At 47.4% G+C, this 24,952-nt stretch overlaps 1 protein-coding gene across 5 annotated transcripts in view; it reads left to right on the forward strand.

The window, feature by feature from the left end:
* The window catches only part of Atp2b4 (ATPase plasma membrane Ca2+ transporting 4), a 105,183-nt gene that overhangs the window by 72,764 nt on the left and 7,467 nt on the right, over positions 1–24,952 (forward strand). For 2 of the 5 annotated variants that reach the window (XM_048430779.3, XM_048430780.3), the window contains 10 exons: positions 529–760; positions 2,937–3,116; positions 3,807–3,894; positions 5,630–5,736; positions 13,674–13,865; positions 14,655–14,868; positions 16,254–16,465; positions 17,700–17,807; positions 19,100–19,276; positions 22,607–22,781. In XM_048430779.3, the coding sequence (XP_048286736.2) occupies positions 529–760; positions 2,937–3,116; positions 3,807–3,894; positions 5,630–5,736; positions 13,674–13,865; positions 14,655–14,868; positions 16,254–16,465; positions 17,700–17,807; positions 19,100–19,276; positions 22,607–22,781 (1,685 nt within the window). The remainder of the gene's footprint in view (positions 1–528; positions 761–2,936; positions 3,117–3,806; positions 3,895–5,629; positions 5,737–13,673; positions 13,866–14,654; positions 14,869–16,253; positions 16,466–17,699; positions 17,808–19,099; positions 19,277–22,606; positions 22,782–24,952) is intronic. The other 3 variants (XM_048430778.3, XM_048430776.3, XM_048430782.3) reach the window with 2 other exon arrangements.

The raw sequence follows: 24,952 nt of genomic DNA on the forward strand, positions 1-24,952 counted from the left end.
ACAACCAACCCAATAAGTATATAGCCAGTGGGGGTGACACACACCTGTGATCCAAAAACTAGGGAGGCTAACGCAGGAGGGTTACAAGTTTAGGGTCATTCTAAGATTCTCTGTCTCAAAAAACAAAACAACAAGAAAAATAAAAGGCTGGGCATAATTTTGCCTGCCTTCAATCCCAGCACTCAGGAGGCAGAGGCAGGAGGATATCTGTGAGTTCAAGGCCAGCCTGTTCTGCATAGCAAGTTCCAGTAAAGTCAGGATGGGAGACCCTGTTCATAAGCTCAAGGTCAATCCATATAGCAAGTTTGAAGCTAGCCTGAGCTACATGAGATTCTTCTCTCATGTAGTGTGGAGAAAGGTGGGAGAGAAGGTGAGAGAGAGAGAGACTCAACTGGGTGACAGATGAAAGATGTATTAACCATGGAATCGTGTCTCTAGGAATAGTCCAGAACCGCCATAATGCCTGTGGTTGTTGGAGCACGTCAAGTGGGCTGGCAGACACTGATTTCTGACTGTGCATCTCCCCAGGTGTAATCGAATCCTGGACAAGGGCGGAGAAACCATACCATTTAGAAGTAAGGACCGAGATGATATGGTAAACAACGTCATTGAGCCCATGGCCAGTGAAGGACTCCGGACCATCTGCATAGCTTACCGGGATTTTGATGACACAGAGTCCTCATGGGACAACGAGAATGAAATCCTCATTGAGCTGACATGCATTGCCGTAGTGGGCATTGAGGACCCTGTGCGCCCAGAGGTAAGACTTGTCAGCTTCTAAACAGAAGAGAAAGGCAAGAACACAGAGATGCCAGCCTCCCACTGATCGCCGGTCAGAGTACAGATGCAGTGTAAGCTAATGAGCTACCTTGGAGTCACAGAAGACAGGTGCAGATTTGCCTAACCGCTTGTCACTTACAAAGACAGACAATTCTCTGATACCTGCTTCCCACATCAGCTGTGGAATGCCAAGGCAGTAGAAGGCAGCATCCCTAGGTCTCATGCTATCTGAAGGGCAGGCAGTGGTGATTTCATTGGGTTTATTACTTGGTACTTGGGAATAGTCAGGGGCATAATTAACCAGAAGGCAACTTACTCTTTAGCCACCTTCTTTCAGTGACATAGTCTTTTTGAGCAATCTCTGTGTGCAGAACACTGTTCTAGGCACGAGGGATTCAAAAAGGCCAAAAAACTCAGATGAGCTAGTTCATGTCAAGGCCAAGATGGTGACGGTATCCTGCCACTACAATGAGCTCGAGTGTAGTGGCATCTTTTTTCAAAGTTCTTTCTTTATTAAGGGCTATTAAGCTGTGTAGGGTTTGCCACCCTGTTCTGCTGCTGACTGGGACAGCAGAGTCCACCACTTTCGGCATAGTTTACCTGCCACAGTTGAGCAGAGCTGGGGTAAACGGAGTGTGGGAAAAGGGTTGGAGCTGAATCCCAGCGTGCAATGTCAAAGCCCTAGGCTGGGGTGAGTCCATTGCCCTTCACCCTCCGTTAGGGAAGTGAGGGTTGCAGGGCAGAGCTCTCCTGCTGGGATATAGATGACTGAGGTCACAGCCCTGCCCTAACAGTCCCTCGTGCAGGTGGGAGGAGTACAGTAAGCAGCCCCGGGGCCCAGGAAAGCCTCAAACTCCCAGGTGCCCATGCTAAAAGTTAAAGAGGATAGTACAGAATTTCCATCCTGTTCCTGCAATTTTGAAACCTCCCATCTTAGTGTCAAAAGATAGTGTGGGGGGAGCCTGACTACACTCAGAGAAGCCCTCTTACGTCAGACAGATGGTTGGCAGGGCAGTGTTGCCTCCATCTTGGAGCATGAGGAGCCTCTTCTGCCTTGTCTATATCTTGTGCACTTAAGGGGGCAGCTCGTCCTCCGAGCCCTCCTCTTCATGGATTCCAGATGTCTTGACCCTGGCTGCCCATCTTCTGTCCATCCTCCCAGGGGCAGCCTGGCAAAGGGAGAGGGAGCCTGGGGCACTGTGCCAGGATCTGTGATGCCCCCATAGCGCCTCTGGAAGCCCCCATGCAGGGCAGTGGTCTCGGGTGCTCCAGGCTGGGGTGTAGCACAGGGATAGCTGGCAGACTGGGGGATAGGCTGGGGGGCCTGGGCACCCTCTCCCCCCTCTACAGGGGCACTCTCTCCACTCTCATCACTTTCCTGGCGGTGCCACACATGTCACTCGGGCTCAGCCTGGGTCTGCCCTTGTGGAGCTGGTGCACATAGAGGGCATGAAGGCTCATATCGGTGGACACTTATTCTGACAGCACCAGGTTCTGCAGCTGTCCTTCCCACACACTGCTCCTGGGGCTGGCTGTCCTGGCATCCACTCCAGAGCCTGTCGTGGTGCTGGGAACCCGGCCTTGGGGGGCCTGTCCAGGTTGCAGCTGGAGCTCTGTGCCTGGAGCCCTGCAGGTCTCTGGACAGTGGGGGTCCCCAGCAGGAGTGTAGTGGTGTTTTTTGTTACTATGCAAGTAGTATGGCTACTGGGATTAAAGGTGTGTGTTACCACTGCCTGGTCTCTAAGGCTGACCAGTGGGGCTGTTTTATTCTCTGATCTTCAGGCAAGCTTTATTTATTAAAATATAAATGAAATGCCACTACACTCGTGAGTTGGAGCCTGGGCCAGGTGGGCAGAGAGTAGTTCAAACTGTTTCTGGGAAGAAGAACAGTGGCCACATCACCAGGGAACCTGGAGGATGGGGAGGCACAAGTGTTCACATCTGGCTCCCAAAGCAAATTATCCTTCAACCTGAGATCATGAGTGAATTTTAAATGCCCACCGTCGGATGGACAGAAGCAAGGGGGTACTGAGCACTGTAACAATGACCGGCCATTGCCTCTGTCCTGTCTTCAGGGAAGTGAGAGCTGAACCAGGGTAGTGGGCCATGCATCTTCACTCTCATGATCACTTTTCTTTTTTCTTCACTCGGCTCAGGTACCAGATGCAATTAGCAAATGCAGACGGGCTGGCATTACTGTCAGAATGGTGACAGGTGATAATGTCAACACAGCACGGGCCATCGCCACCAAATGTGGCATTCTGACCCCTGGAGATGACTTCTTGTGCTTAGAAGGCAAAGAATTCAACAGGCTTATCCGCAATGAAAAGGGCGAGGTAGGCCCCCAGAGGGAGCAGCCGGGCCGCCACTTCCAAGGGAATGGCTGGTTCTAGTGTGCAGTGTTTGGGGCTTGTGGGAGCAAGTGGGTGGCTTCTAAACTGGAGTCTATTCATAGTGAAACAGCCCTTCCCACCACAGCTGCTTGTATGGTGAATGGGGAGTTGTCTCGTCTTCATTCAATTACCTGTGGGTGCAGAATCGCTAACTTCATTATCTTTCTGCTTTTGAACTCATAGAATGATCTTTGTTCTGCTTCCCCCCACCCTACCCCTCCAGTGTCACCGCCCTGGGCTGCTGTGGGTGGGATGGGCTTGTGTTTGGGTGCAGTCTGGGCATGGAATAGATTCAAGCTTCCAGGTCTACATGGACTCAGACCTAAGACCCCAGCAGCTCCTTGGAAGCCCCTGAGCAAGCTGTTAACCCTGACCTCCTCCTATAAAGGACTAAGAAATAAGCATTGGGCTCCCAGAAAGGAAGTTGGAAGGGAAAAGAAAAAAAGGGCCTGTATGGTCAGCCATCAGTGAAGCCATATTGGTTGTCCCATTTCCCCAGAGGCCAGGAACTAAGGGTTCCTCCAGGGCTATGACGTTCCGGCACTCTTGGAAGCTGAGAGGATGTGGAGGGCTTAGACTTTACTGAGCAGTGGCTCTGAGTGTGACTGACCCAGGTGCCTCTGGTATTGGCAGGTGGAACAAGAGAAGCTGGACAAGATCTGGCCCAAGCTTCGGGTGCTGGCACGGTCTTCCCCCACGGACAAGCACACCCTGGTGAAAGGTGAGGTCAGCCTGTGTGTGTGCCTGCCATAGATGTGGGCAGGCCTAGGGAAAGACAGATGAAGAGCCATCCTTGGCCATGCTGGAGATGTGGCCAGTAGCAGAAAACTTGCCTAGGATGCACAAGGCCCTGAGTTCAATTCCTACCCCCCCTATACCCCCAAAAAGAACAGAAAAGGCTTACCCATGGAAGAGTTAGGCATAGAGACTTACACCTGTGGTCCTAGAACTTAGGAGTTGGAGTCAGAAGGATCCAAAGTCCAAGGTCATCTTTGGCTACATAGTGAGTTTGAGGCCAGCCTGAGCTGTAGGACCTTGTCTCAAACAAAGAGACTTTAGTCAAAGTACTCTCCTATCCCCAGGAAGGAAGTCCTAGGAGAGGTTCCAGGCTAAAATGGTAAACGTTGAATTTAGCAAATATCTGAGCCCCTGGCAAGTATGTGATATAATAGAGTTGAGATTTTTGGTTTGGAGTTTTAGTAGAGTTTGGGGGGTTCTTTTTTTGTTGTTGTTATTGCTGTCTGAACCAAGATACCTCTTTATAATATTTGACTTTTGTGTTTATTATTTAGTTAGTTAGTTTTTTTGAGACGGGGTTTCTTCTGTGTAGCAGCCCTGGCTGTCCTGGAACTTGCTCTGTAAAGCAGGCTGGCCTTGAACTCACAGAGATTCACCTGCCTCTGCCTCTCCAGTGCTGGGATTAAAGGCACCACACCTGACCTTGGGATATTTGACTTTAAAGGCACCAGCTAAGAGGCTGTAGTACTCATGGGCTCACACGTGAAGAACATGCACTGAACATGCTCTACGTGGAAGGCGAATTCCCTGTGATTCACACAGACAAACACCACCACCACCGTGCTCTTGTTTTCCCAGGGTGAGGCGCTTTGTGGTTTCCCCTGACAGCCACCATCTGGAGATGGGGCAGGAGGTTGTTGAGACAAGTAACGTTGTTTTCACGTAACCCAGATTGGCCTCAAACTCCCTATATAGCTGAAGATGACGTAGAACTCTTAATCTTCTGCCTTTGCTGCCCAAGTACTGGGGTTCAGGGGTGGACCATCACAGCTGTCTAGAGCTGGGGGCAGGGACGTCAGTCGCTTGCTAGTAGGCTGAGGTGGTACACTTGACCCAGATGTCTGCCTTCGACAGTGAGGACCCTAAGAGAGACTTACATAGATCTAATCTACATGGGAAGTAGAAAGTAGAAAAAGACAAGATCTCCTGAGTACATTGGGAGCATGGGGACTCTGGGGGAGGATTGAAGGGGAAGGGAAGAGGCAGGAAGGGGAGCAGAGAAAAATGTAGAGCTCAATAAATATCAATTAAAAAAAAGTATCCCTTTCATAGGAAACAATACTTGCCACATGACCTCTGTCCTAAGAGTTTCTAGTGCTGTGAAGAGACCTCATGACCACATCAACTCTTATAAAAGAAAACATTATGGTGCCTTGCTTAGAGTTTAGAGGTTCAGTCCATTATCATCATGATGGGACATGATGGGATGCAGGCAGATATGGTGCCGGAGTAGCCAGAGGTAGCCTACATCTTCCAGGTAACTGGAAGTGGTGTCTGATGCTGGGAGTAGCTCGAACATAGGAGACCTCAAAGTTCACCCCCACAGTGACACACTTCCCCCAGCAGGGTCACACCTCCTAATAGTGCCACTCCCTTTGGGGGCCATTTTTTTTTTCAAACTGCTGCAAACTCCAGTGCGTGTGTGCCTCTTCTCCCAGGTATCATTGACAGCACGGTCGGGGAACAGCGGCAGGTCGTGGCTGTCACCGGTGATGGAACAAATGATGGACCTGCTCTAAAGAAAGCAGATGTTGGCTTCGCCATGGTAAGCTCCCCGGGGTGACCCATCAGGAGCCAGGACAGGCTTCTGCCTCCTGTACCTTCACATCCCGCCTGCGCCCTTCTTCCCCTCTCCATCTCTCCTACCTACCTGGCCAACAATGTGTGTGAAAAACAGATGGTGGCCATGGGGGACATCACAAAGCACCTCACCCGGGAAAACAAGAGCACTGTGCTGGTGGCGTTTGCCTGTGTGAATCACAGAAGATTCAGCTTCCACACAGAGCATGTTCAGTGCATGCTCTGTACATGTGAGCCCATGTGTATTAGAGCCTCATGCAAGTTCCTTTGTAAGTCAAACATCCCAAAGAGATATCTTGCTTCAGTGAGATCAATGGGTGCTGAAGCCTTTGAGGTTTGGTTTGACGTTTTTTTGGCGGTGGTGATTGTAGGGCCCATTCCTACATTGTCTGGCGGTCAGAGAATTCTGAGCGGCCTACAAGGAGCAATTTGCACCACACAGAAGGTGGTCGCCTGGCTCTTTGATAGTAAAAACCTGACTTTTTTTTTTAAATCAAAACCTGACTTTACTATCAAAAACTCTTTGATAGTAAAAGCCATCCTACCAAGTGATCATGATATGCTAATATTGTTCTGCTCCTTCTATTGTAAATTAGGAGGTTGCCTGGGGAAGAGGTGTTTTCAGTAGCCATGATAAAAAAGGCATAGGCAGGACAATGACCTAAGTCATTCCCCCCATCTAGGAAGTTTGTGTTACCTGCCCCCCTCAATTTACCTTGATATAAAAGCCGTTTGGAAAATAAATGTGAGCGAGTTTTCAGGCTGTGTTTTCAGAATTTGAATGATCCCGGAAAACTCCCTCCCGATGGTGTCATGTGAACTGTACCTCATTTATTCCCACACCTCCACTCTGGTATAAGAATTGATTTATGTCCAGGCTGGTCCCCAACAGGTGATGGAGGCTTAATGGTTGTCGCAAGCACAGCCTCTGCTTCTGACCTGCAGAGAAGCTTGGAAGTCCCCAGACTACAAAGTGCATCCTCACATTCAAGGAGCTTACTGCTCCCAGACTCTCATCCAAGTCCACTGTTGTTGGGATCTAAGTGGAAGGGAATTTAGAGAGGTAGGTGTGTATGTGCGCATGTGCGCACGTGCATGCATGTGTGTGCCAGTGTCATATTAGCCAGGATTGGGGATACACTCTTGTAATCTCAACATTTGAGGTGTTGAAATAGGAGGATCTCAGGTTCAAGACCAGCCTGGTCTATATAGGTAGTTCCAGACCAGCTTGGACAGTAAGGCACTGTCTCAAAAAGAAAGAAAAGAGCTGGGGCTGGAGAGATGGCTCAGTGGTTAAGAGCACTGCCTGCTCTTCCGAAGGCTCTGAGTTCAATTCCCAGCAACCACATGGTGGCTCACAGCCATCTGTAATGAAATCTGGTGCCCTCTTCTGGTATGCAGGCATACACGCAGACAGATACTGTATACATAATAAATAAATATTTTTAAAAGAAAGAAAGGAAGAAAGAAAGAAAGAAAGAAAGAAAGAAAGAAAGAAAGAAAGAGAGGAGCCTATCTTTATGGAACTCTTTTTTTGTAATTACATGTATATATGTGTGTCTATATGAGCATATTCACAAGTATACTGATGCCCATGCAGGCCAGAGACAGTTGTGAGCCATCCAGTATCGGTGCTGGGAATCAAGCTCTGGTCCTCTAGAAGGGCAGTGCGTGCTCTTAACCACCAAGAATTTCTCTAGCGCCTAAGTAGCTCTAAAAAAACAACAAACTAACTAAACACGGTTTTTAATTCTAAGAAATTTCAAAAGTATGCCTAAGAAGTTCGTGTCATATAATGAATCCCCATAGGCATGCTACTCTGCTTCAGTAATTATTGTGGCCCATCTTACTCCACAAGCCACCCCCACAGTATTCTCTATCCAGATGAATTATTTTGTAGTCGGTCAAAGACATTTTCTCATCACATTTTGAATATATCTCTAAATAATACAAATTAAATGTGTATAAAGAATTATAATAGAATTTCTCATTTAAAAGAAAAAGTGATGGGACTAGAGAGATGGCTCAGTGGTTAAGAGCACTGCCTGCTCTTCCAGAGGCCCTGAGTTCAATTTCCAGCAACCACATGGTGACTCACAATCATCTGTAATGAGATCTGGTGCCCTTTTAAGGCATGAAGGCATGCATACAGACAGAACAATGTATACAAAATAAATAAATAAATCTAAAAAAACAAAACAAAAAAAACCTGACAATTTCTTACTATTGCCAAATTCTAGTCAGTGTTTAAATTTCCCCCACTGACTCATAAATGTTTTTATGCTTTATCTGTCCAAATCAGAATCCAAATAGTATCCACGCATTATAGCTGTCTGAAGCGTCGGTGGAGTGTCTGAATCCACAGCAGTGCCTCTCAAAGTGTGTCCTATATGGGCCTGGAGAGACAGTTCATTGGCAAAGAGTCTGCTCTAACCGAGGATGAAGGTTCAATTCCCAGCACCCACAAAGCAATTCACAGCCATCTGTAACTCCAGTTCCAGGGGATCTGACTCGCTCTCTTGCAGGCACCAGACACACCTATGGTGCATATACCTATATGCAGGCAAAACACCCATACACATAAAATGATACAGTTTTAAAACTGTATCCCAACTTCCAATGCACTAGCAGTTACCTGGAAACCTATGGAAATGCAAACTCTCAGGCATCACCCCAGTCTGCTAAACCTGCCTGGAGTTGGGGGTCCTAATGTGCCCTCATGTTTGAGGACCACTGAGTTGATATCAGCCTGTGTCCCAAAAAAGGACTTGTGGAACCTGGCCTATGTACTCGGTGCACACATGGCTAGTATTTGTTATAGTTGTGTGATGAGGATACAGTTAGATCCCAAGAAAAAGATACTGGCAGAATCCAGAGGAACCCACATGCAGCCTCCTTGTGCTCCCCCTGCCACTAGGGAAGTCCATTCTTCTGTATTTGTCACAGTCAGCCGTGTGTATAATTCCTCTGACAGGGAGGCCCTCACACCCAGGTCCCCCAGCTCTTATTAATACTGCCCTTTGGGGAACTTTCTAACACATACCAAAATCCCAGACTCCCTAAAGGGAAGTAGAAGCCAGATGATTTCAGCACATTCTGCCAAGTGTCTGTGGGCTACATGCAGCCGAGAATGGCTATGAATGAGGCCCAGCCCAAAACTGTAAAACATACTCTACATACCTTGAGATGGGGCGGGGGGTGTATGTGGTGTTCGTTGTTGTTGTTGTTGTAACTCCACTGCACCCTTTTAGAGTGAGAACTTGGTAGGTGACACTGTCGTCACAATGTCAAAAGGTTGGACACACCCGACTGTGTGTGAGTGAGCTACCTCGTCTCAGTTATTAAGTGCCGGCCAGCGTATTCTGAGAGCCAAGTTCCCAGGAGCCAGCCCTTGCAAGTGGGCATTTCTTAGGATGACAGCCTCCGGGTCACACACAGTTCCCTTCCACTTTAGTCCTAGCTGTTTTATGTTGAAGGAACTGGGTCTATTGTCTGCACAGACGGTTCAGTAGCACGAATGTGCTCACTGTATTCCTGTTCCTAGTCTCCTGATATTGTTTGGGCCCTTGGCACTGATTTAAGTGGGGTTTTATGTTTTGTTTGCATCACCCCTAACTCTGTGTGTATACGTGTCTGTGGACCTTCCAATGTGTGGGCTTGGTGGTCAGAGAACAGCTTTGGAAAGTTGGTTTTCTTCCTCTGTGGGATGCTAGGATCAAACTCAAGTCATCAGGTTTGCATAACAAGGGCTTCTTATGAGTTGGGGCTTACTATGTACCTGACTGGCCTGGAACAGGCTACTCTGTCTCAGGTACTGAGATTAAAGGTGTCCTGCCCTGCCACATCTGGTTTGGTTTTTGTTTTTTGCTTTGTTTGTTTGTTTTTTGTCTTTTTTTTTTTTTGCCTCATTTTGGGTTTTGAGACATGGTCTGGCCTTTCCCCTCAGTCTGTAGCCAAGGCTATCCTCATACTTGAAGCAGTCCTCCTGCCTAGGCCTTCTGGGGCCTGGAATCCTCAAGTATACACCACTATGTATACTTGTACACATATACACTAAGTATAAACCACTATGTCTGGTTTGTCCCTTTTATTTTCTATACATTGGTTCTAGAATCAATCGGTTCTATGTCTCCTTGGAGATTGTGAAATGACAGTATTCTTGATTTATTTATTATGTACTTGAATAGTTACACAAAGCGAGATTTCCCTCCACCTCTGTCCGTACTCTGTGGTTCAGGCCCCACATGAAAGGCGTTTTAAATGCTTAATTCTTTTCCTTTCCTTACCACCAATGGCTTGTTTTTTTTTAAAAAAAAAAAAAGTATTATTACAAACACATGATTTTTTTCCCCAGTACTGGACTTAAACCTACAGCCTCAAGCATATCAAACTAATGTCCTACCACTGAGGTATACCTCAGCCGAAACAAGGGAATATGAATATATATTCGATGTGTTTCAGTGCATTGCTCTTGTTTTTGTCTTGATGCTCAAATTGACCCTTAATTAGCCAGGAGGGGCCTCTTCAGTGTCTCTGAGTCCTTTTAATGTAACCCTGGGTGTCTTTTTATCGCTTTCTTAGTTTCTTGCCCAATAAGACACTGCAGAAAGATTGGGACTATTTTCATTTACTTATTTTGGTTTTTCAAGGCAAGGTTTCTCTGTGTAGCCCTGCCTGTTATAGAACCAGGCTGGCCTCGAACTCACAGAGATCCACCTGCCTCTGCCTCACAAGCACTGGGGTTAAAGGCATGCGCCACCACCAACCAACTGGACCTATTTCTTATCTCGGATCTGACACCATGCATTTCTTCAGTGTGCCTTGCCTCATTTTAGTTACAAGCCACATTAGGGAACATGAACAGAGCATGAAGGTGTGTCTCCCCTCTGAGCACACACCATCTCTTTAACCAAGCTAAGAGATGACCTTTCACAGCCTAGCTTTGTTTCTATGTCTATTTTTAAGATTAAATGTGTCCTAAATTAATGTTCATGTTTCTCACTCAAATTTAAAATTCTGGAATGCTGACCTCCTCCTAATTTATTTCTAGTTCTCTGCTTTGTTTCTAACGTCCCTGATTCTATATTTGTAGTTCTTAAGATAAAAACTATGATTCCTAATGTTTTTAATGTAATTATTGACTAAAACATATCTACTAGTTATAAAATAATAAAAATAATTACTAAAAACAATTCTTTTATCATTTTGTTTTGAGACAGAGTCTCACTATGAAGATAGGCTGGCCTCAACCTTACTATGTAGTCCAGGAAAGCCCTAGCCTCACAATCCCCTGACTTAACCTCTTGAGTCCTGGATTTATAGATTTGCTGCCATACTGAGCTAAATAGTTTTCTTACTTTTTTTTCAGTTTTTAAGTTATTTTTTATTGTTTGACAATCCTATACATATATATATAATTTTCTTTTTATCTGTAAATACATCATACTAGGAATGCACCATCAAATTATTAAAAAGCATAATTTTTAAATGAAAAAATATAGGCTGGAAAGATGAGTCAGAGATTAATAACACGGGGTGCTCTTCCAGAGGACCAAGGTTTTATTCTCAGCACCCACATGATGACTCACAACTGCCTGAAATTCCAGTTCCAGGGGATCTGATACCCTCATCTGACCTCTGGAAGCACCAGACATGTGCTTGGTGCACAGACATACATGCAGGTGAAACACTCATGCATATAAAATGAAATAATTTAACTTTTTAATTAAAAAATAGGGGCCAATGCAGGCAATGGTAGTGCATACCTTTAATCCCAGCACTTGGGAGGCAGAGGCAAGCAGATCTCTGTGAGTTCAAAGCCAGCCTGGTCTACAAAGTGAGTTCCAGGACAGCTAGGGCTGTTACACAGAGAAACCCTACCTCAAAACACCAAACAAACAAACACCAACAGAAATCAAATAAGGACTAGAGAGATGGCTTAGCAGTTAAGAACACTAGCTGCTTGTCCGGAGGACCCAGGTGTGGGTTCCAGCACCCCCAGGACAGCTCACAACCAGTTCCAAGGAATCTGATGTTCCCTTCTGGTCTCTAAGGCACCAAGCATACCTGTGGTACACAGATATGCAGGCAAAACACCCATACACACAAAATAAAAGTAAATCTTTTTTTTTAAAACTGCTCCATCCCCCAGATAAATATTTTTTCTACCTTTCTTTTCCTCAGTTCGTTGACAGCGTGGCCTGAAGATTATTTCATAGTAGTGAGTAGATGCAAACATACGACTGTCCTTGTTTCTTTTCACAGTGCACCAGATGGCAGCATGTAGCTGTACTGAGGATTGGAGGAAGGGGGAGGAGTCACCTATCTAACCTCAAACCATACATCTTCCCGCCTTAGGATTATAGGCATACTACCATGTCCTGCACTGTAGGACTTTTTGATATAAAAACTGAGTTATATGCTCTTATCTAAACATTTTTCATTTACTGCAATCTAGGTAGTAAAATAATATTAGTAGATAATCGCAATAACCTAGTACACGCCAAAATAAAGAATAAGTTCCTGGGGTGAGAGCCGTAGTTCAGCAGCTAAGAACAACTGCTGCTCTTGCAAAGGACCTGAGTTCAGTTTCCAGCACCCTTTTTGGGTGGCTCACAAATCACCTGTAATTCCTACTTCAGGGAATCCAGCGCCCTCCTCTGGCCTCTGAGGTACCTGCATACATGTGCGCATACACACAGAGAAGAGACACATAAATAAAAATTAAAAGATTTTACAAAAAAGGATAAGCTCCTGTGGGTTAGAAGTTGCAAGATGTGGGCTAGAAATGCAGACTGGGTATATGGTACCGTGCACCTCTGCTTGGGAAGCAGACAGGCAACCTGAGGCCAACTGTGGCTGCCTGGTAAATCTGACCCTGTCTCAAAGGAAAAAAAAAAGGTAAGGAGGAAAGCTGGGCACCACAGTGACCTGTGTGCTGGGATGGTAGGTTTTAACTGAACTGGGTAATAAAGATCGGTAGAATTCAAACATATAGAGAAAGCGGGTGTTTCAGGCTTAGAAAAATGATGGGACTAAAAGCCCAGACTTTATAAAGCAATAAGTGGTTCAGGGGATTTTTAATAAACCAATACATTTTGAGCAGAAAGCTTGCCTGAGAGCAGGTTGGAACATGAATCCAGGGTTACTGTGAAGACATGGACTGTCAGCCTAGAAAGTTTCCAGCCACTGACATAGCTATTCAAAAATTCTTCGTGGGTCCCCAGTGACAGGGTTCTGAACAAGGACAGAACATTGTATGCTGCAAGACTGCTTTTCGTAGAACAAAGTGCACAGTTTCAGAAAGGTGCTGGGGAGACATGGACGTCAGTCTTGCTTGTGTTGAAAGAAATGTAAGAATCTGGAGGTAGAATAGATAGAACTTGCCCCCACCCTTTTGATTCTAAGGTTGAGGGAGTGGTAGGGCAGGGAGAAAGGACTTCTAAAAGATGTCTAATTCCTCATCTGGGGCAGCAGTCGGTCGATGATGTCAGACTCCAGCTGTGTAATAGTCTCTTCTACCAGCGAGCAGCCATGGGGGATCCTAGCCAGGCTTACTGCTTCCCACACATATGCATCCACCCATCACTTCTCTGTGAATTGTGCAGCATTTTCAGCCCAGAGTCTCCTCAGAACAAAGAGCAGAGGCAGTGAGGGAGGTTCAACTCCATGTGGACTAGAGGGTGATGGCCCTTCCCTTGCTCACTTTAGGGAATCCTCTCCGTAGAGCAGCCGGAAAGTGTTTTCTGCTGTGACTGGAGTGCCCTTTGTTTTCCGTTGTGACTCTAGTGCCCTCTAGCTCCTGTACCTGGTTCTGTGGCTTCTTAGAGGTCAGAGTTTTTAGACCCTGGGTTTCAGAGTGTGCACTGCTCACTGCCTGCCTGCCTTCTTCTCCCACCTCAGGGTATTGCGGGCACAGATGTGGCTAAGGAGGCATCAGACATCATCCTGACCGATGACAACTTCACCAGCATCGTGAAGGCAGTGATGTGGGGACGGAATGTCTACGACAGCATTTCCAAGTTCCTGCAGTTCCAGCTCACTGTCAATGTGGTGGCTGTGATTGTGGCATTTACTGGAGCCTGTATCACTCAGGTTGGGCGAGGCTCGAATGGCAGGGATGACTCAAGGGCTGAAGAACGTAGGGTGGGGGGTTAAGGACAAGTGTTGTCCAGCACTGCCTGCACAGTTAGCTCTACCAGGTTTATAGTCTCTACTGCAATGGTTTGCCTATTGGCCGAGACTGCTCTTTTGTTCCCGGCTTCCCAGACCAGAAATAATCCCGCAGAAGCTATATTATTTGCAATACTGTTTGGCCAATAGCTTAAGTGTATTTCTAGTTAGCTCTTACATCTTAAATTTACCCATTTCTATCATTTTATATTTTACCATGATGCTCCTGGTATCAGCAAGGTTCTAGCACATCTGTCTCCTGCAGCCATGGCTACATGGCATCTCCCAGACTCCGCCTACTTTCTCCTAGCATTCAGCTTGGTCGTGCCCCCCCCCCCAGCTCTATTCTGCCCTGCTGGGGGCCAAAGCAACTTTTTTATTAACCACTGGTAACAAAACGCATTCATAGCATACAGAGGGGAATCCCACATCATTCACCTCCCATTAATTTAGTATTTTTTGTCAGCAACTATGAAGTACATCTATGTGGCTTATCTTTGTCTTTTCAAAGCGACCTTGCTAGTCAGATGTTATTTTCCCCTTACAGCAATGAGAACTAAATTTGTCAAGGTCAATCCGTACCTAGGTAGCCAAATTCCAGGTCTGGTGGGTAGTGGGAACTAAGCCCCCTCAAGGGAATGATGGAGCTGGAAAGTGAGACGGGCTTGGTTTCTGGAGCAAGTTAAAAGGCCTGGTTCTTCTTCCTACCAGGATTCTCCGCTGAAAGCCGTGCAGATGCTGTGGGTAAACCTGATCATGGACACTTTTGCTTCACTGGCCCTGGCCACAGAGCCCCCTACCGAGTCTCTGTTGAGGCGCCGCCCCTACGGGAGAAACAAGCCCCTGATCTCACGCACTATGATGAAGAACATCTTGGGCCATGCAGTATATCAGCTCACGGTCGTCTTTGTCCTCGTCTTTGCCGGTGAGCTGCAACGGGGGGGAGGGGGGATGGAGGGCAGCTGCTGGGTGTTCGCTCTGTTGGGGACAGAGAATGGCTGAGAAGAGAGGGTAGTTTGATAGATGGTGACGTACAGGCCGATGTAATAGCAGCTTCACCTGTGGGTGCTGCCTGGGCATCCGCAGCACACAGTTACTGTGCTCATCGCTTTCTGTCGTGCCACACTGCAGGGAAACAGATGCCAACTGACCGACAAAATCAGATGGAGTGAGACCAGAGGCAACATCTCAAACGTTTCATTAACAGGGCCTGGAGAAAGAGTTCCTCACTTAAAAAAGCACCTATTGCTTTTGCAGAGGACTCAGGTTCAGCTCCCAGCACCCACATGGTTCCCAACCTTCTGTGAATCCAGTTTCAGGGGATTTGCTTCCCCTTCCAGTGGCACCAGGCACACACATGGCTCACAGGCGTACATACAGACAAAACACTTGTACACATAAAATAAAACACATAAATCTAAAATAATTTGTAAATGTTTTATTTTAAGAACGAAATGTTCAGCCGGGCAGTGGTGGCACATACCTTTAATCCCAGCACTCGGGAGACAGAGGCAGGGAGATCTCCATGAGTTTGAGGCCAGCCTGGTCTACAAGAGCTAGTTCCAGGACAGGCACCAAAAACTACAGAGAAACCCTGTCTCAAAAATCAAAAAAAAAAAATGTTCAATAACTTTCATAACTCAGAAACTGGCCAGTTAAACTTGTCTGACCATGGACTTTCTAATGGTCAGAAGCTACCAGCATGGTTGTCCCAACATGTTCTGTCTTAGCCTGAACCCTCACTGAGACCTCAGTCCATAGTGAGAATTCTAATTGATCTTAATAATAACAACCCAGAGTCAGATATTGGAGTAAATGCTGAAAGATTAGAGAAGTAAAGGAGCCAGCCACTAGAGAGACCTTTTTACCTCTGCTGAATCCTCAGGCCAAAGTGGGCAAGATCCTATCTCCATGAGTCCTCAGATTGACTGGCTTGAGCTCCTGTTTCCTCCCACCTTATACTCCTCTCTTTGCCCAGCCGAATCCCTTCCTGACTCTACCTCCCTAGTGCTGCAGTTAAAAGTGTGTGACTCCCAAGTATGGGGATTAAAGGTGTGAGCCACAGCCTGGCTGTCTTTCTCTCTTAGACTGGATCAATTTCAAGTAGCTCAGCATGGTCTTGAACTCACAGAGATCCGACTGCCTTTGTCTCCCAAGTGCTGGAATTAAAGGTGTGTGCCACCACTGCCTGGCCTCTGTGGCTAACTAGTGGCTAGCTCCACACTCTGGGTCAGGCAAGCTTTATTTGTTACAGCACAGACAAGTCATCACCATAATGGTCATCCTCTAAAACTTGTCCTGCCCCACTAGGCGATAAACTGTTCGATATTGACAGTGGCAGGAAGGCGCCTCTCCATTCCCCGCCCAGCCAGCACTACACCATTGTCTTCAACACCTTTGTGCTGATGCAACTCTTCAACGAGATCAACTCCCGCAAGATCCACGGCGAGAAGAACGTCTTCGCGGGCATCTACCGCAACATCATCTTCTGCTCTGTGGTTTTAGGCACGTTCTTCTGCCAGGTGAGATTCTGTCTGAAGCTGGGGTAGGAGGGCTGGGGGCTGGAGAGCAGAAGCTGGGAGCCAGGCCTCTGATGTGCCCAAGATGAGGAGAGAGGGAGTTCTGGGGACCATGGCTGTGAGTAAACAGGCTGGGACTCTCGGTTTGCTTCCATGACCTTGTTCTAGAACTGAGCCCAGTCGGGTGCTCAGGGCAAGGTAGCATGTGACCTGCGAAAATGTGGCTTGTAGAATACTTTCATGATCTTTCTAAGTTAACGGGGCAGTTCATATAGTTACCAAGAGAAGGGCCTCTATCTTCTACCCCCTTTCCGTGCCAGCACACGTGAAATGTGTATGTACAGGTAATATGAGCTCCCCACCCCTGCCCTTTTGTTCTGAATGGGTTTATGCTTAAAATGTCGTCTGACTCCCAGAGGAAAGAGGGATGGGTTGGCGCACGTGCAGCTGCTGTGCTAACCAAGGCCTGGGCTCCCATTATGGGAGGCAGGGTCAGAAGCCCGGCTGCCTGGTAGTGGGAAGATGAGTCCCTTCCTTCTTGCCGTAATCAGAGATTCACGAAGGCATGTGGTTACAAAGGACTGTGAACAGGTCACAGCACAAAAGCACATCCTCCTGGGGCTGGAGATCTGGCTCAGCAGTAAGAGAGGACCAGCATTTGAGTTCCAGCACCCATATCATTTGACCCACCGTCACCTGTAACTCTAACTCCAGGGGACCTGACACTCTCTTCTGGCTTCTGTGACACGTGGATCAGAGTACAGGAGTACAGACCCACACACATACACACACACACAATCTTGACACGTGGATCAGAGTACAGGAGTACAGACCCACACACATACACACACACACAATCTTAAAAGATAAGCTGGCTTTTCTCTCAGCAAAGTCCCTCCCTCCACCCCATTCCTGACTCTGTTCCTCTTCTTGCTGTGCCTTCTCTGTCACCTGTTGGCCTCTAGCCCCTTCTACTCTAGCCAGACCGTATGTTAGTCACTGTCAAGATAGTCATGTGACATCATGATTCCCATTGAAGTGCTTTAAAAGATTGTATCTGTCACCCTTCACTTCTAGAGTTTTTCTTTCCTGTGCCACAAGAAAATCAGGACTTATCCCACTTGGGCCCTGCAGGGGGGCACTGTGGTCTCGGCCGCCTTGTCAGTCTTGGTGGGTGGAGGGCTGATTCCCTATGAGTTGTTTCCGTCATGGTGGGCTGCCCTTTGCTCTGTTTCAGATTCTCATCGTGGAATTTGGGGGTAAGCCCTTCAGCTGTACAAGCCTCAGCTTGGAGCAATGGATGTGGTGTCTCTTCATAGGGATTGGAGAACTTTTGTGGGGTCAGGTGAGTGTGGTGTGCCCTCTACAGATCCTCAGGGCTGAGGACCTCTCAGCTCTGAAAAAAGGGACAAGTGACCACAGTCACCCAGCTCCTGTTTCACCTCCTCCCCCCTCCTTCCCTCCATCATGGTTTCAAGCTCCTTCCGTCTCAGGGTGCCGGGTTGGGGTGCCTTCATTTCAGAGGGTTATGTTCTCTGCCCATGCCTAGGGGCTGCAAAAACATCAAAATTTTCCATTTAAAAAAATAAATCTGAGGGTCTTGAAAGTAGAAGAGTTCACAGAGCTGGTGACGCTCATTACAGATGTTTGTGAGCCAACACACACCTTAGAATTGAGCTCATGACCTCTGGAAGAGCAGTCAGTACTTAACTGCTGAGCCATCTCTCCAGTTCCCTTTAAAGATTTATTTATTTATTATATATACAGTGTTCTGTCTCAATGTCAGAAGAGGGTACCAGATCTTACTACAGATGGTTATGAGCCACCATGCAGTTGCTGGGAATTGAACTCAAAATCCCTAAAAGAAACAGGCAGTGCTCTTAACCACTGAGCCATTTCTCCAGCCCCACCCTTCTCCTTTTCACAAACTGAGTAGCCATGGCAGGTTTCTTAACCACTCCATTTATCAGGGACCTCAACATAGGATAACAGAATCATCACTAATTGTTACTAAACAAAAAATAGGGCAATACCTGTTACAAGTACTTAGTGAGTGTTAATATTAATTACAATAATGTCAGCTTAGCTAAGAGTTTTCACCCTTCCCTTAATGCCTGGGTCCTTCTTTGCAGATCTCAAGTCTCTACTGAGAATCTCTTAGTGCCCCTTCATAGACTAGGGATGGGATTAAGGAAGGGGTGAAACTCTTAGCTAACTGCCTTCCTATTCCTTTCTCAGCTCCTCAACTCCATGCATACAATGTGCCCTCCTCCCGGCTTGATTTGCCCAAGCCCCATTTCTTCATCCCACTGTGTGCCTGCCTTGTAATTTTGTTGTCTTAAAAGACAAGGCTCACACTGGGAAGGAAGACCCAAGAGAGAGAGAGACCAAGTGAGTGTGGGAAGGCACAGGGCTAGGAGGTTATGGGAATTACGTCCCCTGCTGTGTGTCCCTTAATGTTGGTACCTTCCTGAGAGCTGACAGCTGGAACAATTGGTTAACAAATTGGTGATTCTTGATGCTGTCCTGCTGGGAAAGGCTTAGGGTAGAGGAGCCTCTTAGGGGCCTGGCCCAGGTCAGCTAAAGTCTCTTCTTTTCCCATTTGGCTGTTGCTCCCTTTGCTGCGACTGCTCTCAGGTCATCTCGGCCATACCTACCCAGTCTCTGAAGTTCCTGAAGGAAGCTGGGCATGGCACTGCCAAGGAGTATATCACCAAGGATGCCGAGGGACTGGAGGAGATTGATCTTGCTGAGATGGAGCTGCGCAGGGGCCAGGTGCTCTGGTTCCGTGGCCTGAACCGGATTCAGACTCAGGTACTCTGTAGTGGCTTGTTATTACCCTGGGGGAAGCCATCTCCCCATCCTGGGAAGAGATAGGAAAGCAGAGATTCCCAGCAGTCTTCCCCTTCCCCTTCCCTAAGGCTCGCTGCTGGAAGGCAGCCTGTGCTCCATAGCTTCAGGGATCAACAAGGCCAGAGGTCTCTGAGGGACTCCTCTTGGAGGTCACTAAGTTCCTCAGCTGTGGTTGACCCTACAGCCCACCCCTCAGGTCTGTCAGTGAAAGTGCCTTCCCACATAAGGCTATTCCAACCCCAATCTTGACCCCAACATAGGAAATGTGTAGCCCTTCCCTGCCCCTAAGAAGGAATAAGAGACCCCGTTTTCATAAAACTGGAAGAAATACTTGGCATCCCTAGCAGTCACTCGGCGTGACCTTCATGCTGCTGTTGTGGTAGAAGCTGTTACCTGGGGTCTTTGGTAAAGAAACTCGCCTGCCTACATCATCCTGGCTGATGTAAGGCCTCTCTGGGGAACCTGATGATTAAGTGGGTATGAACAACAGTCTCTCCGTTGATATCTTTTGAAGGATTCAGACTTGCTTCCCAAAGAGGAAGATGCTGTCCTTTTTTTCTGACCCCTTTCCCTCTTGTCATTTCTGAAATGGAGTACAAGTAAGTCCCCTACTTGTCGCCCTAACTGTAGCTTTTTTTCCCTCCACTTTCCTTCCATAATTACCTTCTGGGTGAACGGACTGGCCTTGGCATTGACAATACTTTTCCTCTGCTCCAGCCCCTCGACCCTGTCTTGTTTTAGTCTCAATATTCCTGAACAAACCATCAGTTCTAAAATCTCAAGGGGATTCTCCGGAACAAGGCCTGTTTCTTCCTCCTAGTTGGCTAGAGATCCCCAAAATATTTTATTTTCAAAAACTGACCTTCGACTGACTGGTTTAGAAAATTGCCTGGCCACCCCACCATACACACACATCCGCCCTTCATGCACAGGGAAAAGCAATGAACGCACACCCTAAACTGTTTACTCAGTAGGAATTGTCCTTCCCTGAACAAGACACCAGGTGAAAAAGTGGGCGAGATACAGGTAGGGAGCTCTGGGGCTCGAATCGAATCGTGACCTGCAGACTGCCTCATGATGTCATGTCCCCATCTCTGCCCACCCACCCTCCACTGAGTCCCTTGGGTGACTCAGCATCTTGACTCCCACCTCAAAAGCCCCTATTGCTGTCCTTTGGGTCTGTTCTTTTCAAAATAACCTCTTTGCTTTTCTTCCCTTCAGGAACACCTGCCTCCTCTTCTACTGTGTGATTGTTTTGTTTTGTTTTTCCTAGCCAGGATCTCTCATTCCAGAGCCTCCTGGCTTCTTGGCAGTCTTCCTCTGGGGAGCAGAGATTCATGGACCTTCCTCCTCCCTTCACTGCCAGTGTCCATTCCCTCACCTGTACTCCTGTTCAGTCCCGCTGCACGTGGAGTTTTGGGCATACCTCTTTCCCAGTAGCTGGGAAATGGCTTTAAAGCCTAAATTTGAGACCAAGCATGGTGGTACCTGTCTATAATCTCAGCACTTAGGAGACTGAGGGTTTCTAGTTCCAGGCCAACCTGGGCTATATATTTGGAGGATCCCACCTCCAAAACAGAGAAGCAGAAGCCTAGACTTAGTCTCCAAAGGCAGTCTATTAACGATGCCTTGACACGATTCAACGGTGCCACTGCTGTTGGCACCTCTGGGCGGATGATGCCGAGTGCGCTAGTGCACCTTCCATGCCTGAAGCCCTCCCACCCCATCCATTGCTCAGCCTCGGTGGGGGCCTAACAAAAAACCCTTCCTGTCATACTGCTGGTCCAGATTGCCCATCCCATTGCAGCAGGTCGGATGGGAGGTGTTGCCAAACTACCGCTTAGTCCTGGTTGGGATTCCCCTTTCCCTTTACCCTTTAGTTTGGGGGAGGTAAAAGCACTCGAAAGCAAATATTTGAAGAGTTAAAGGGCTGGACTCTTAGAACAGTAAACAGGACATGCAATTTCACTATGGAAGTTGGACCTTGTAACTCTGTATGCATCTAGAAAAGAGCCTCTACCTTCTTCACGGGCTGGAATCTTCCTCAAGGGCACACCTACAGCTTCAGCCCTCAGTCCACCAAAACAGGAAAGCTCCTCAGTGAGGTGCTGTTTTAGCCTTGGCCTCTACCCACCCGAGGCCACCCCTAACCATTTCATGGCTTCCCTCAGAGGCTTTGCATACTAGAAGAGACGGCTGCCTCACCTTCTGTGAATGCAGTCACAGGACAGAGACAGTGCCTTTCCAGTACTTCTGAACTGTTCCTACCAGATCCCAACAGATCTCAGAAGGATAAACAAATCCTGTCCTGTTTGTTCCTTATGACTTAGGGATCAAAGAGAAGGATAGTAGATTGATGAAGACCCCCAGATCACAGTCACTGTGGGAAAGTGATGGTATTAATTGTCTCCATCCTTGAGGCAGAGCAAGCTGGAAGCCAGAGGCCTGGTCTGGTAGGCAGGTAGACTTGGAGAGCTACAGCCTCCAGGCACCGCCAGCCAGCTGTGGCTGGCGCCAGCTAGCAACAGATTGCAGACCTCCTGTCTACGGGTCTGCCTGTGAAGGTCTCCAGTGCTTAAGTAATGCAGTGAGTGGATTTCTAAGAGGCCACCTGAGCTCCACTGCAGCCAGAGGAAGGACTGGTCTGAAAGATGCCTCGCCCAAACTAAGCAAGTCAGTCTAAGAGTCTTTCCACCATGGTTGCCATGTGTGGACTACTCTGCTGCCCATTTTTCTTTAAACATGTGTTATTTTCCTGGAAATTTTGTAAAAATAGTTGACTTAGTTGGTTTAGAGGCTCCTGAGCCCTAAATTTCACTAATCTATACTTCGCTTCCGTATTATTTTTTTAAATTAATTAATTTTTGAAATTATATTTAATTAACTTTTTTCATTTATTTTACATACTGACCACAGTTTCTGCCTGCCTTATTTTTAAGAGAACAGGTCAAAATGACAAATAAGCTCCTGGCCTCTGCCTAGCTGTTAGGTGTAGGGAGAAGTTCTTTTACCTTCGTTCTCAAGGCCTTTGGACACCTCTCCATCCTAGGCTACAGGGGTCATAGCTGGGTGTTTGAAAATCCATAGCAAATTGTTCCATAAATGAAGTGTGATATACAGTTAATGCCCTCCCAACTTCATCCTCACCTGCTGCTCTGGGTTTGAGGGACTAGCCCTCTGGCTTTCTGCCCCACCCTCCTGCCCCGCCCCCGCCCTCCTGACCCCACCTTCCTCTTCCTCCCTTCTCTCTGACTGTGGAGCAAAGCTGTCTTACTCTCTGATTCTTTGCAGATTGAAGTAATTAACACATTCCAGACGGGAGCCTCTTTTAAGGGAGCCCTAAAGCGACAGAACATGAGCCAACACCTTGATGTAAAACTGGTTCCTAGCTCCTATTCAGCCGCTCTTGCACCAGTCAAATCCTCCCCTTCCACCTCTTCCGCCGTTACATCTCCTCCTGTGGGCAGTGAGTGAGAGTCTGTTACAATGCATGATTTGCTAAAGCAACCACCAGAGAGCACGTGGCATCTACTTTAACCAACCGTGGTTACTTACCCTTTTCATTTTCCCCGCTTTGATCTTTTGACTTAAAGGAAGAAAAGACAAAAAGAAAGAGAGAGAGAGAGAGACCCCAGTCCCTGCTAAAACCAGGCTATATGACCTTTCGTTTTATTATTTTAATGGTGGAAAGTTATTAAACCTGAGCGATTTTAAAGGCAATAACCCTGTTTTCTGGTTGCTCCCCTGCCTTGCTTGCTGCTGCTGCTTTCCTTGAGCTGTTTTGCTTTGCTTTGCTTTGCTTTGCTTTGCTTTGCTTTGCTTTGCTTTGCTTTGCTTTGTTTTGCTTTGCCTGGCCTCAGGTTTGTTTGTTGCTTTGTCCCTCTCCTCCTCTTCTGGGTCTAACTCTTTATCTATGAGGTCAGTCAGTCCCACTGAAGACCTAGGAAGTCTCTTCACTTGGGGGCAAGAGAGAGCCTCTGCCCTCAGGTCCTTAACCAGGGCCTGCCCTAATGGAGCCAGTACTGAGCCTGTTCAATCACTGCAGTCCTTTTGGCTACCACTGCACTGTTAGCAGGCAACAGAAGCACTAACTAGGTCAGAGAGGGGAAGTTAGTTCACCCTGTGTTGTTCTCAGCTCTCAGTGATGACCTTCAATATAACTCTAGTTCATGAACCAATTAATTCACAAATGAGTAGGAGAAATAAAAATTTTCTGGCCCGTGAGATCATATGTGGCACCCTAGCACTCAGTACTATGAGGTAAGAAGATTATGAGTTTGAACGTTTCTGAAGAGCCTCCCCCGATCTTTTCATCTAGTTTGGTTGTTCGGCAACCATTCTTTGTATCATATCTGTCTGTGCAGATTTACTTCATAGCTGTCAGATGTCAGACTAGGCCTTGCTGCTCTCGTTAGCAGGGTGTTGAATGCTTGCTAAGGCCTTCCTACTTTCTGGTCATTTTACTTTCCCCGAATGAGAAGCAGAGGAAAGATTGTCATTCATTTTAGTGCCTGGTGACAGAAGGTTCTCCACCATCACACATATTCTGGACTTTAAATACTTGAGTGTCCAGTCCATCCTTCCTCACTGCCAGCCCCAGGTCACATGGCCTGTTGTTCACATGACTTTGGAGCAGGTTTTCTGAGCTTAACTTGCTTTTTGCCTGTTAGCTAAGAGTTCTGGTATGAGGTGGGACTGAAGGTGTCATCTGCGGCTTCTTTAGGCCCAAAGGCACTAGATAAGCCTGGTCCAGGTGCAGAGACCTCCCCCTCTGGTCCTTCCGCATTCCTCATTTAATCCCTTCTAACTAGTTTCAGTTCTGCTAGTCATTCATTTCTCTGGCAGAAAGGGCTAGTGCTGGCTGTCCCAGAGACTTGATGGCAGAGACCAAGGGACTTAGAGGAACTGTCAGACCCCATGCCCTGAACCCCCAAACGTAGACCGAAGGAGACAGAGCACACCTGCTCCTTCTCTACCTTGCCCCTTCCCTGGAACTCCCAGAAATGGCAGTCATGTATTTAAAACCCTCTTTCCCATTCCAGAGCTCTTGAACCTGCAGATCCGATCTCCCTAAGGTCCCTAAGACTTCTATCCAGAAGCTTCTCTACCCCTAATCAACAGGGGAGTAGAAAAGCACAGTATTCTAGTGCATCAGACCACACGCTGAGCTCCAAAGTGTGCACCACACTCACCTGGTGGTCCAGCCTATTTTGGTCTCCTGCCTTATGAAGGAGTCACCTTTCAATCAGCCCCTCAGGAAGCATGTTCCAGCAGTTTTGAGAACTGATGTTCAAAGACGGAAGCGTTGGCTGGCTAAATGAGGAGTGTGTGAAGCTGTCCCCATACCAGCTCCACCAGCCGTCCCTTGTCCCCACATACTTCTCACGCATCAGACCCTGTGCTTTGGGCACAGAGGATGCCAGCCCTGGATCAGTTGGTGATATCCTATGTGACTGTCTATCAGCACATCTTCCCCGAGCCTGTGTTGGAGTTGAGTTCCTCCATCCCTCAGCCTCACCCCCACCCCTTGGTCCAGGTGCCCTCACTCCTTGCTTGAGCTCCTGTACCGGTAGCTAGTTCCCATTAATCTCTAGAAGTCCTGAACTCTAACCAAATGACTGTTCTTTGCTTCTCTCA

Source organism: Myodes glareolus, chromosome 5 (assembly GCF_982192425.1).
Source record: "Myodes glareolus chromosome 5, mMyoGla1.1, whole genome shotgun sequence".
NCBI classification, from domain to species: Eukaryota; Metazoa; Chordata; class Mammalia; order Rodentia; family Cricetidae; genus Myodes; species Myodes glareolus.